This window comes from Necator americanus, chromosome III (assembly GCF_031761385.1).
Source record: "Necator americanus strain Aroian chromosome III, whole genome shotgun sequence".
Lineage (NCBI taxonomy): Eukaryota > Metazoa > Nematoda > Chromadorea > Rhabditida > Ancylostomatidae > Necator > Necator americanus.
In genome coordinates this window covers 10,182,787-10,196,380 of record NC_087373.1, presented here as the reverse complement: position 1 = coordinate 10,196,380, position 13,594 = coordinate 10,182,787, and the positions used below count along the sequence as shown (strand labels likewise).

Sequence of the window (13,594 nt, the reverse complement as noted above, 5' to 3'; positions counted from 1 at the left end):
ATCATCTAAGTGAGGAATTAAGGATTTGTACGAATAATGAAATATGACCAGGATGTTCACATTCAAAACTCGTTCAAGGGTACATGTTACTTCAAATCTCTGGAACAATTTGAAATTCGAAAGGACCTTCAGCTGGTACCTCTTTTGCATCCTAATTATTGAAATTTGACCTTGGGTACAACCATGATCGAGTTCTCAATGTGTCTACATTTAGTTTCACTTTTGTAGTTCTTGAAACTAAACAACATTATAAAACCACTTCTGTACAATTCTTCGAACTATGCTGGGCGAAAAGAATATGAATTATGGGCACTTAGATAAGAACTAATGACAAGAGAGGACAAAAAAAGCTCGGATACGGACAGCATAACACAGTACAATCACTAACCTAAACATAACACTTCGCAAGCTATTCTTTGGCGTAAGCTGGTTTTTCATCCGACACTTTTTTCCGGTGAAAAGGGTAGTCTGAAATAGTCGAAGGGAATTTTGTTGCCGGAAGCGCTCATCCAAAGAAATAGCTCTGCATGTCAACCCTGTAACTCAAAAGAAGGTGAACAACACCAGATTAGAACAATATAACTAGAGAAGCAGCAAGCATCCTCTTCACAACCTCTGTGCAAGCAAACTCGAGATTAGGAACCACAGAAAGACCACGTCGTGATGGTCCAAAACAAGCACTTGTATTCCGCTTAAAGGAAAAGAGACTCAGGATCGAGACTAGGATCTCTTGTATTTCGAAATTGGTAGGCCAACCAAACCCCAACAACCTAGAACAGTTATGTATTGTACTCGCTATCAAAAAAGAAATAATTGACAACCGACCTCAGTGAAGCTGAAGAAAAGGCCAAGTAATCCCACCCGCACTAGATTGTTACTCGTTACACTGACGATAACCGGAAGACACGGTTCGCAGTAGTTCCAACACGATAACTAAATACGAATGAACAGTTCTTTTAAGTTAGAGATACTAGAGGTAGAGAGCAAAAAGAAAGGACAGAGAGAGAGGAACATCTCACAAAACTAAAAAGCAACAAAGACTAGCAATGAGAGCGAGGCGCTCTAGAAGCATAATATTGCGGACGAAAAGGGACTGAAGTGGATGGAGAGCAAATAGAATGTCGCAATAACCAACTATGAAGGTTTTGTAAAAGCTAAAGCGTATGCTTACTTATCTATTAGAACTTAGGCGATCAAAAATTGCTCACTTTCTTACAGTCACGTTTCAGCATATCCGAATAATCCAAACCACAGCACCCAAACGCCTTCTGTGCATCCCATTTGACAGCCTCATCAGATCTGCTCCATCCAGTCGTCACTAGCTGAATACTTTTCATGATGAAATCAGAATTAATTAATCTATCTAACTCCACAACACACAATCCGGACCCGGCGCCGTTTCAGTTCATGCTACAGCTATCTTTTTTTGACTTGGACTAATTCAATACAAACTTCAAGCGACGTTCTGATACCTGTATTGTTTTCAATAATACCTATTCGGAAACTGGTAATGTGTTCTATAACATTACTACTAATATTACTATTATTACAACATTATTCTTCTATAATATTTGAAACATGAATGTGAACATCGGCTGTCGGGTTCGCAGATCCAGATGTGTGCTTAATGGTTGACAAAGACAGCAAAAAAATGTAATTTAGCAAAATATCAATTAGAATTTTAGTAACAATATGATTGAAATAGCCCACCTCTTCCAAACTAGTTTCAGAGACGTTTCCAAGGCAAACTATGGCGACAATGAATTGAATCAGGAATACGCATGAAAGAATAACCATGTACTGAACATTTCACATTAGAATACTTTAGGATTGCCAACTAATTATTTTATGGATGAATAACTTCTAAGCGTAGGAGGAAAGAAAGTAACAACAGCAGTAAAGGAAGAAAAAAACAGTGCAACAATAAAAACAAAGTACTCAAAACTTACAAAAAACAATGCTACTTGATTCTGTTTTCTTGTTCCATATATACCAAGCAAGGCTACCGCGATGAGAAACACACCTGCGGCAATAATTCCGCCTATAAGAAGCGAATTATTCCTTCCTAATCTTTGCATTTTCGCGGGCCTTTCTATATTTCAGTACGTAGTAGAATAGAACAATTTCAAGGACCAAAAGAAAGTTGGAACTTAGCAGAAGAAGAACGGAAAATATGCGAAACTCTACCTAGCACTGAGACAGATGTAACTATGGAAGCCGATTTAGCATAGGCGCTAGTGCAGATGAGAAGAACGCCAATGACCTGGAATTTTCAGCATTATTATCAATGAGTATCGTTACCAAATTAAAAAAAAAAACTTTTAAGGAAAGCCTGAAAAGCTAACGACAGTTTTGCAAGAATATACACAAAATACATCAAGAATTGTAGAGTTGATTAAGATACTAAGATACCATATGCAACACGGAAATCGACTTTGCGAATTACGGTTTTTGTCGCTGAAACTAAGAAGATGTGGTTTTTTTTTTTATAAATGCTCAGAAATCCTCTGTTGTTATACCAGCCTGGAATTCCCTATTCTATTTTTATTTCTAATTTATTTCCTATTCTAATGTCTGAAACTCTTGGCCTAACATTTAAAGCTTCATCGTGTACAACTAAGCCAGTAACCTTTCGTAGATGGATATTGGTCTGACTTCCTGAGCCAAATCTATTCTACCTACTCTTACTAGGTCTCCCTCACTTAAAAATAACTTTGGAGAATTCTTGACAAAAGCAAGAAGTCAGAGATTTTCTATTCTCCACTGAATGAAAAGTTGCCACTTATCCGCTTTTTTTGCACTGCTTCTCAATATTTTCTGCTCGCACAAGGCCATAACGTAATAAGTGTATAAAATGAGAAAAGTGCAAGGTGAAAACAAGAAACAATTGGTAACTTACGATGTAGAAGACGTTGAGCGACTGAAGAGCTTTTTGTGTGAATTCGTAGCCACATTTTAAACGTGCTATCATCTATGACACGTTTCGGCTAGAATCAGAGATTAAAGGAAACTTTTCCAAGAAGATGACCAAAACAGTAGAGATATGATTTGAATATACATGAACAAAAGAATACAAAATTCTTTACGAATGTTTGATCGTAGAACCTTAATTTTGTAACAACCTAACAAGGAACAAGAAAACAATTCCTGACTATGTAAAACAACTAAAACTGAGCAAAATTACAGTAGAAGTCTGCTATAGGAAACCTGCCTAAGGAATAATAATATAACAAAGACATTAGTGAGATTGTAACAGCACAGCACAGATGTAACGGATTGTAACAGAAACTGTTGGTGGGCAATGCTATTCAAGTCTAGTTTATGTCCACTGAAATATATCACATGTCTGCCCTAGCTTATCCTAAATGAAATAGCAACAAAGAGGTGGCACTCCGGAAAAGGTAAAAAGAATATCCGAGGATAGATGTTTTCACAACTTCCCCTGTTCTAGACTTTCCGCAGGTGAATCAATATCTATGTCTTTCCCATCTTCACCGAATTTATAATTATCGTAAATCTCATTGAAAAGGCCACCACATGAAACAACAGCTTTCAGTTTGGTGGCTAATAAGTAAGATCCCGAAAGTTTACGATGCAATGAGTAGATCTCTTCGGGGGGAGAAGTAAGCCTAAACGAATAGAAGTGAATTTACCACCCAAGCGGAACTACCTTGTAGATTATAGTGAAAAAAAAAACCTGTGCTCCAACATGACAGGTATTAGCTTATGTATCCGTTTAGTAACACTCTGTCGAGAGAAGTCAAAAGGACGGTTGCTTGCCAACGTTTCTCCCATTATGAGCACTGATTCAGCATGCGCATCTTCCATTACTTCAGTCTCGTAACCAGTTAAAAACCCGATTTCTCGGGAATGCCTTAAGTCGATAAGATTAGTATAAAGAAAAAAGTTTGGAATTATCGTTTGACGAAAGAAGCATAAAGTCACGATACGGCGATATAACCAGAGAAAAGACCACTGGAAGCAAATAATACTCTTAAAACAAAATGCCACAAAAGCATGGAAGGTGAATGAACAAAGATTGAAGCAGCAAGTGAATTCAATCATACAGTAAGGCGCCAAAGGGGTACCAAAGAGCTTCCGAAATGTAAACAAAAAAAGAAGAAAAATTAGTCCAGAATACTTAGTGCTAAAACTTACTCGATAATTCTCTTTGTGTCACCATCTGAAGCAGCTTTAATTATTCTCATGTAAAGATCCACAAACTTTTTACGGTACGGCCGTGATGCGCCGAAGTCTAACAGAACCATTCGTGGTTCTCCTAAATGTGACTTAATGAGGTTTACTTCACTTCAAAAACTATATATGGCAAGCATTTTAACCTGTTACTGGATGCACCCCGAGGAAAAAATTTGACCAATTCGGATCAGTTTGCATGAACCTCCACACAAAAATCTGGAAGGATTATTTTTAAACTGACAATAAATCACTACAGCCCAACAAATCTCTAAAGAATTGCAAAAAAGAAACTACCTCATGTAAGCATAATTCAATGAATTTCCCAGCGATGTAATCACGAACGACTTGAGGTTCATTAACACATTTGTCCACAGGTTTCCCAACAACATACTCTGCAGTCAATACTCGATTTGTCGTGAGAGAATCCACAACCTTAAAAAAGACACCATTTAAAAAAACAATTTTGTTACTGTGGAATCTTGACAAAAAAGCATTCTCCTCGGAATTATAAGAAGCTTGTTGAAGAATAAAACGAAAACTCAAACGCGTAAAAAAAAGCTTTTCCTACCACGTATGGAGAATATGTTCGAGAAACAATATCTACTCAATAATAACTGTAACGCTTGGATTTTGAATAAGAGAACGAATCCAGATCTATCAAAACAGATATATCAGTGAAATCAAGTCCACCTTAAAACACACAGCAGACCCGGCATTAACAGTTCCCCAATCACCAGAACAAACTTCACGGTACTGCTGCGGAAAGAGTGACCGGTAAGAAACAAAACGACAAACCTTTCGAGCGACCCAACACCTCATATTTGAATTTTGCGTCAAGAAACAGAGCGAGAATAGATGATTGTATTTTAAGAAAAAAAAACCATAGACTACACCTCAGGAACGAAGAAATCCTTAGACTCAGCAAGCAGTTCACGGAACTTCTTCATGGCACGAGCTTCTCTTATGTAATCACATTCTTCTGCCAATTCCTTGCGAGCTACCCAAAACGAAGAAAATAAGAACACCTCTTTAAAGGACGTGGTTCAACCCTTACCTCAACAAATTTCTCCAAAAACAATCCCTTAGGAAAGAGGTTTCCAATGGAGAGCACGGACACCAGATTGTCAATGTCCGAGTCGATACCTAAACGGAAACTTGCTGAAAATAAACTAACGCAACCGATCCTCTATTATGCTGACCTTCTGCAACCCCTGGGTATTGGATTTTTACAGCAACTTTTCTACCGTCTAGAAGAACAGCCTTATGCACCTATAAAAGAGGCTGTATTAGACAAGATATTACAAGGATGAGCCTGAAAGTACAACTCCAAAAGCATCAGAGAAAATTTTACAAATTTTTCCGCTTCCATCTTTATAAAAGAGTGGCAGAGGATTTTACTGAGAGAACAATTGAAAGCCATTGGAAGAAATTATTGTCACAGGAAAAAAGGAACGAACTTGACCGATTGAAGCAGCAGCGAATGGGCGATCTTCGAAAGTACGAAACTGAGACCTCCAGTCTTTTCCAAATGATGCAATCATCTGTTTCTCCACCTAAATGCGAAATCTCAAACTTCACTAATTCTTTCGTTTGTTACATCTTTTGTAATTTATAATTTGTACCCTTTTCACACACCCCGAAATTCTTAACGAGGAAAAAAAGATGTTTTAGTTCCTACCAAAAAAACAGATAATGCTAAAGAATTATAGCATACTCTGCAGCGATCAGCTTTTTGAATACAGTTTACAACTAGTAACAAAGGAAGATATTACCGGATGCAAATTATGAACGTTAATTTTAACGTATAAGCAGAAAAAGTGAAAAAGAAGAACTTCTACACATTTCGGAAGAAGAACATCAAAACCCGTAGTTTCTAGTTTGACGGATGTCTACTAGCACACTACTAATTTATATAACCTTTTAGTTTGAAAAATACGCACAAAAGATGATGTAGTTTTTTCTTCGACTACAAAATTGTTATCACAATAGAGTAGAATGTCCAGAAAAGCCATGACTGTAACAGCTGGAATCGTGATATCCAGAATTTGTACCCTTTTCACACACCCCGAAATTCTTAACGTGAATATTGGAATGAATATTGAAATATTGAAACAAAAAGAGCGCTTTTAAATGTTTCATGGAGATTCCCTGCACTGCACGAGAAGCGCTGACATTCTCGCACAAATTTTGTGCTTCAGGCGAGAATAACGACTTCTGAGCGTGATATTAATGTCATCCCTCTCCTTCAACATTCAACGCATACTTTCAAGAGCAGCTACATGGAAGACCACAGAATATGAAAACACGAGTCCTTGGTGAAACTAACAGAGTATGCTCAGCAGGATTACAAGGCAACAAAAGTGTTTAGTGAAAAGTCAGAGATCCAAGAGATGCTTATGATTCAAGAGTTTCAAGAACAAGATAAAAAAGAGAAAAACGGCAATATTTGATGTTCAAAAAGCCTTTGGAGCCCTTTTGCCATTCTCTGGATAAGGTCTCCGAGGGTCAGTGAATATGCACGTAAGCTGCTCAATCATATTTAGAAATTAAAGTCCAAGTTAAGCAGAGATTCTGATCGACTTTCTGACAAATGAAGCGAATCAAAGGATTTTCAGGAGGGATTCTATTGATTCGTTGCAGAGTCAAAGATGAGAGTCAGAGTCAAATTGATGAGTTGATTTGTTATGGGATAAAAACAACTCTAGTTCATAGCATCCACTTAATTAGAAATGTTACCTGCTTAAGGGGCATGAAATCTGCACTGTGCCTAACTCTTTCAAAGATTTCCAGCAAAGCAGCAGGTACCGTATCCGGGTCTTGGATTGAAAGCATTTGGCCGAGTTTGAGAGCAGCTCCTCTTACCTAGAAGGGGATGCTGTGGAATTAAAAACACTAATAACAGACTAATGAAAACGTAAGAAGTGGAAGAAATAGCAATGACAATAAACAAAAAACATACCCTGCATAACGTTTGCACAATTCGATCGGCATTTGCTGAAGAAAGAAATGGATTCGATGGCATCCCTTCGATAATTTTCGAGCTCCCAAACGACAAAGTTCGGCGAGTTACTTCCGCTGCAGCTCCACCAGCAAGACCGACAGCTAACTGGCCAAATGAAGCGAGACTGAAAATCCTCAACATTTAATAGGATAAAAGATAAAAAAGACGGCATAAATCAATTTCTGTGGGGATCCGCCTACACGCTGGACACTGACTGTTAACCATTGAACATAAATTATAAATGTGAAAACATTGATTAGGACAACTAAAATAAACCATCTAATTTTCTAAGGAAGAAAAAAATGATGACACAAAGGGACTACGATGTTAAAGGGTGGGAGGATTTCCACTGAATGTTTACTATTACACATTCTTTTTTTTTACAAGTGTAAAAATATCTCCTGAACGACAACTTCTGAGATTTTTTAAAACGTAAAATAATGGATGGAAAGTGTCGCTCATCAAGAAACAATTCCAACGACATTCTCAAAAAAAAACTAGTAAAAATAATGCAATTGTTTGCTACTAATTGTGAAACGAAAAAGGAAAACAGAAAAAGAAACCGAGATTTACCGTCCAATTCTCGTCGAGGGTACTTTGCTCTCTTTGCTTTTAGACAAACTGTCAGCAGTTTCTTCCGCAGTCACAGTGTAGTTGGCTGGGAGCGTTGGCCGATAGATGTTCCTCGATTTTTGACGAAGTTTTTCAGCTGCATCCATATCGTCTACGGATTGAGCAGCTTTCAATAGAAACTCCTCCTCAGAAGGGGTGAGATCAGTTTGCGTATCGCTGAGTTTTGCTCCAGGAGAGAACTTCGATTTCACGAAATCTGAATCTTTAAAAAGTGGTTTCTCCTGAGCCTCTTCTCCAAGCCTCTGCAAATTCGGCAACGGAATGTTCGGCAGTGCAATAGATCCTTTCGAAATGAGATCAGCTAATCTGCTAAGACCTGCGATCACACTAGGACTTGGAGAAATACTGTGGCCGAATACTTTCTCACCAGACGATGAAACTGTATAACCGCCAGTTCCGGGGAAAATCCCTCTCGCAATGAGTTCAGCGTACGTTCGAATACCCGTAGCTACAGCATTTGTTCGTTGCAAAACATCAGTCACAGACTCCGGAGGAGTCCAAGTAGAAGGTGAAGATTGTTTCGGCCTGGATGGGTCGATTACCGATCCTCCTCCAACCACTAGTTTCAAACAGGAGTGACTGAGATTATCCTCTATCTTGCGTCCCTCGTAACCGAGTTGACTTCGCAATAGTAGTCGAAGACCTGTGAAGATGGGTCCGGCTTCTTCACGACACCATTTCAGTGTGGACGTGGATGCCTTCGCAGGCATCCTTACCTGAAATCTAGCGTATAGGCAATTCGAATATCGCACAAAATACGCTCAAGAAATAAGACATATTAATGCTGAAGTATAAAGACTGGAAAATATGCAAAGGGGTTGATCAGAACAGGAGAAGTTATGTATACTCGGAGTTGAATGTGTTCAATCGAGTGAGTGCGGAACGTTATCGATCGGATAAGAGCAGAGAGAAGAGGGTCAAACAGATAATTGAAGAGCGCCGCGGCAGAGGCGTCGCGCTGGTCCGGTTGAACAGTTTTGGCACCAACTATACATATATAGCTATTTATGTATAGTAACATTCAGAATAATTAAAGCGAATGAATTGCCGGGATGACAAAAAGAGGTTGTTGCGTATATAAAACGACTAAGAGTAAAACGGCAGTCGTTCATTCAACCTTCAAAAACTGTTGTATCCTGAACATGTTAACAATATCGTTAATAGTAGTAGTATAATAATAAATTAATAACAGTACTATTTATTTCGAAAATAAAGATCGGCAAGAAATATCACATCAACACTGAAAAATATGCCCTCTGTCCCAGCTCACACAGAAAGTCACTTCTTGCACATTAAATAAGCTTGATCTTCGACAACAAGTTTAATAATTTAAATTGTAAAGATGATCTAAGGATAAGAACAAAGTTATATGGTTGTTCACCCTACACTAGAAATAATCACAAATACTGAAAAACTATCCTCTAGTTCTTAGAAGAAGGATACAATGATGAAGACAGGGAACAAAAAGACCTCCAATATAGCACTATAGAGAAATCAAATAGTGACTGAGAAGTGTTGTTATGACAACTATATAAACCCGACGCTGCCGAGCTCCAGTCACTAAATGATTTCGTAATCCAGAAAGAAAAAAAAACAGAACCCGACCACTGCAACCTTACGAAATCCATGGATCTCTGAGCCCTTTCATACAGATGCGAGGAAAAAACAAACGTGAACCAGAGCTAACTTAAAGGATTGAAACATCCTTTCTGTTTGGAGCACACTATTTCCTTCGAAAGGCGTTTCGAATTCTCTTGTTGAGTTTTCCTTTATTCAAAGGTGCTCAACTTCATTGAATAGTGATCTGCCGATAGTGAATCTGAGATGTTCCGGAAACCAGCAAAGAAACGTGCACAGGTCCAGGTGAGTCATGGTAGTTCTGTCTTTCCCATCAATTTTGTCTCTTCCATCAATTTTTCACCCTACTTCTCTTTTATTTGAATTAATTCATGGGTTCTGACATTAGAAATTACACTTCTTGCACAACGTGAATATGTTTAAGTTTGGGCATCTTATTTGGTTCAGAAGGACTCGAAATCCTCAAAGTTTAATCACATTTTGAGTACTGAAATTTAGTGATAGGAAATGCACGATCATAGCTTTGACATTAACCTCTGTGACTCAAGTTCCATCTGACTCTTTTAGGCTCGGCAACGTCAGGATGAAGATGGGTCCGGTGAGGATGAAACGGATGTGGTCAAAGACTTCAAGCGGCGGAAACGTGCTAATCCTTTTCAACAATCGGTAAGCACTTTTTCAATCTCCCACAGAATCTGGAAGATCCTTCTTCTTCGATCGATTAACACTTTCAGACCTTAAAAACATCAAAGACAAATGATGCTGCTGCGAGCTCTTCAAGTGACTCTGATGATGGTGCAAATGCAATCGTAGCGGAGCATTCGTTCGCAGCCAGCGGAAGCGCTGCCCCACTTGGGCCAAGCGATCAAGGTAAAACAACGGAAATTGATTTACAATTGTTTTAGAATGTACACTTTTGAATGTGTTACATTTTTTGGTTTTGATGACTAAATGTGTCACATTAGGTTTTTCGAAACGGATTCTTGCTTATTATTCTTTATTTATATTATTATTTGCATCGTATTTGCTTTGTTTGTCACGACTAGAAAGTGGTTTTTTTCCAGCCAGATTGCGTAACTAACTTTTTTTTTTGAGAAACTCCCTACGTTACATGCTCAGCGAATATCATCGTTGAGTGTTGTTAAGTGTTTTTTGCTTTTCTGCTCATGGTTCGGCGATTTTCTACCTATACGTTGTGCAATTTTTAGTATGATTTTCGCCATTTGATTGACATTTGTCAAATATTTGTGTGCGTGTTCCCAGGAAATATGCGCATCTGTTTTGCTCGTAACGCTTTTTTTGATCCTTTATTGTTTAGGAGCCACCGCTACTCATGAGATTGATACTGATATTACGGCTGATGCCCAAGCTCAGTTTGAAAGAGTGCAACAACAACTCAAAGAAGGTCTCGTCAAGGTACGCTTACGGTTTCGAAAATTGTTTTCTTCGTTTTGTTTTGCTGTTTTTGAGGTATCTCTGGGGAACAGCTATGCATGTCACTTAAATAAATTATTTTACAGGACGGCAAAACATTATACAGAGGGCAAGCAATGTATGGTGCAAAAGAGGCTAAGGACACTGCTAGAGGAAATGCCAGTAGTGGACTGAATAGGATAGGTAAGCAATTGTTCGTCTTTTGGGCAGAAAAGCGCTATCTTTTATGTTTTCACTGTGCAACACTGAAAGATTAATTCAGGTCCAATACGAGCTCCTCAATTTGTGCGTCAAACAGTTCGGTGGGACTATGCTCCTGATATTTGCAAGGATTACAAAGAAACTGGTTTTTGCACATTTGGAGGTAGGACACTATATGAGTAGTTTCCATTTCTTAAGTACGTGCAAAATCATTAAACCTTTACGTTGTCTATATTCAGATTCATGTAAATTCCTGCATGATCGCTCCGACTATAAACATGGCTGGGAGATCGAGCGTGATTATGCTTCTGGACGTTTGAATCAGGTGCGAAATGAGTCCCAGATCTAATGGCAATTATTTCTTACTGTGTGGTTTTTACTTTTCTCTGAGTATTCTCCAAAGATCTCTCTTAGTGAATCCTATGTTGCTCCAGATTTTTTTGAACCTTCCATAAACCTTTTAGGTTGACGATACCAATTATGAGATCGATGATGGTGAAGATGAGTTCCCTGAAGAGTGCTATATTTGCGGAAAGCCGTTTACTTCGCCGGTTGTCACAAGGTTGCTAGAAAGCTTTTTTTTATTTTCTGATATAACCGGCTTCGGTTTTAGCTTGTAAATTGGATTACGTTAATTCTTCAGATGTAAGCACTATTTTTGTGAGGCATGTGCACTCAGCGCGTTCAGAAAATCGAAACGATGTCAAATATGCAATCAAAATACAGGAGGAGTCTTTAACATTGCAAAAGGTTGCTTTGATTCAGTGTTAGTTCTTCCATATCATAGCCTCACATACTAACTCTCTATTTGCAGATCTTATTGCGAAGCTGAATGGAACAGCGAAACCCAAAAAAGAGCAGCAGTCAGACTCTGAAGAAGCTGAAAATTCGGATAATGAAGATGCTTGCTGTAGCAAGAAAGTAAAAGAAGAAGTCACGAAACAAGAAGAAGAAGAAGAACATATTGATGAAATCAAGCAGGAAGTTCATGATGACAGTGATGAGGAGGAAGGCGACAATGAGGAAGAAGAACATGAGCAAGAAGAAGAAGAAGAGGTTCAAGAGAGCATAGAAATAAAAATGGAAGATGTAGAAGAGGAAAATAATGAAGAGGAAGTTCACGACGATGAGGAAGAGGACCAATCTTCCAGTGAAGACGAGGAAACAAATGCTGCATGCGAAAAACAATCATGATTTTCTTGCCCGTTTACAAAGAATTCCCACTGCTATTCTGTGCAAGGACTTATTCTGCTACCTCATTTTGTAGTTTCCCAAGTAGTCTGAGTTGTTTTCTACATCGGTATGACTTTTATGCATCATTTTGCATTTCTTGTTTATAATCTTTCTGGATTTCACAATTCTTGTGTGGTAACCGGCTCGTTGGCACGTAGACTTTGTTGGTTCATAACCAGATGTGATTAAGGATGGTCGATGAGCTCATACGGCTGGCTTAACATATTTGCACGCAATACAAAGGATTTGAGAAATCCCATTGTTTCTATTTTTACTGGTATCAATCCGACATTGAGCTCAATGATTATAAAACGATCAACATGTGGGGATTTGGCGCAAGGTTTAGAAATTCTACTCTAATGTAAATGGTATTCTTTTTGTCTTTGTATGTGATTTACAAATGACATCCTTGTACGAAATCCCATTGATACGCCCATTGATTCCACACTTGTCGAATTACAGCATACAGTAAAATTTTGTTCTCTTACAAAGTTGGACAGACAGCTCATCGGATCTTTCTCAGCATCTATGACTTTTCTTATCTTAGTGGCGTTATCTGATTGTGTATGTCATTGTTTCTCGGTCCTTGGTTACAAAGACATTTTCCTTTATTTGAATTTGTTGTCCTTTTTAAAGTGCTTCAATAAACATCCTAGTTCTAACCATGTTTATCATTGTTCTATTTATATCACGTATGCACCCTCCTCCTGAAATGACGCTGCTGCACATTTTAAAAAAAGTTCATGGATTTATGAGGCGAAGTTGTTGGGACGATTGATCGAGAGCGGTGCACTGCGCCATAAGTAAACAATGATAGAGCAGAAGTGCAGCAGTGAGGTAGGTATCTCTTTGCCGTGTTCGACAAGCAAAACACTGGATTTCGTCTTTAGTCTATCCGTCATTTTCAATTTTCCTTCGCATTGTGTGTCATTTTTCTACTAACGTTGAAACGTATTGCATTTGCTTATTGCTCTATAGTTTCTCTTTCCTAAACATATCTGGTGGATGATTCAAAAGCCATAATAACGAAAAACATCGGCTTGTCGATAGTCAAATCTAAGCAACAGCCGAGATTATTAACAAACTTTATTACGGCTAACTTTTCGGCGTTGTCGCCTTCGTCTTCCTTAAATTTGACTATCGACAAGTTGCAATCTCTATGCTAAGATTCAAACACGGTCGAACTTTCGCACTTCTGAAAAACATCAGATTTGCCGGTTTTGGCCGGATAAAGCTGCATAAAAAAGAAACTGAACCAAATTTAACCTCTGTAGTGTTTAAGTCACGAATTAACGCTCTAGCCACAAGAAATGTCTT

General features: G+C 38.3%; 3 protein-coding genes across 4 annotated transcripts; 1 reads left to right on the top strand and 2 right to left on the bottom strand.

Moving 5' to 3' along the window:
- Positions 1-530: 530 nt before the first annotated feature.
- On the bottom strand, positions 531-2,971 carry RB195_009160 (uncharacterized protein; the record flags this gene model as incomplete). 2 transcript variants are annotated; one of them, XM_064196014.1, is made up of 9 exons in its annotated part: positions 531-536; positions 614-691; positions 762-770; positions 826-933; positions 1,209-1,322; positions 1,711-1,800; positions 1,950-2,041; positions 2,188-2,263; positions 2,900-2,971. In XM_064196014.1, 9 exons carry the CDS (start codon positions 2,969-2,971, stop codon positions 531-533), a joined length of 645 nt encoding a protein of 214 aa, XP_064047158.1. The 2 variants fall into 2 exon arrangements, with proteins under 2 accessions (XP_064047158.1, XP_064047159.1); XM_064196013.1 differs by lacking the exons at positions 531-536; positions 614-691 and having other exon boundaries at positions 693-770.
- Positions 2,972-3,430: 459 nt separating this feature from the next.
- On the bottom strand, positions 3,431-8,541 carry RB195_009159 (uncharacterized protein; the record flags this gene model as incomplete). Its single annotated transcript, XM_013440836.2, has 12 exons — positions 3,431-3,629; positions 3,698-3,874; positions 4,159-4,279; positions 4,341-4,413; positions 4,492-4,629; positions 5,091-5,186; positions 5,252-5,340; positions 5,397-5,466; positions 5,655-5,750; positions 6,934-7,059; positions 7,157-7,322; positions 7,772-8,541. 12 exons carry the CDS (start codon positions 8,539-8,541, stop codon positions 3,431-3,433), a joined length of 2,121 nt encoding a protein of 706 aa, XP_013296290.2.
- A 1,114-nt stretch (positions 8,542-9,655) lies between these two features.
- RB195_009158 (uncharacterized protein) lies at positions 9,656-12,238 on the top strand (the record flags this gene model as incomplete). The annotated part of the gene is made up of 10 exons (XM_064196012.1): positions 9,656-9,694; positions 9,977-10,075; positions 10,144-10,279; positions 10,728-10,825; positions 10,930-11,026; positions 11,106-11,207; positions 11,284-11,369; positions 11,509-11,606; positions 11,688-11,794; positions 11,859-12,238. The coding sequence occupies 10 exons, from the start codon at positions 9,656-9,658 to the stop codon at positions 12,236-12,238; spliced, it is 1,242 nt and encodes a 413-aa protein (XP_064047157.1).
- Positions 12,239-13,594: the final 1,356 nt, after the last annotated feature.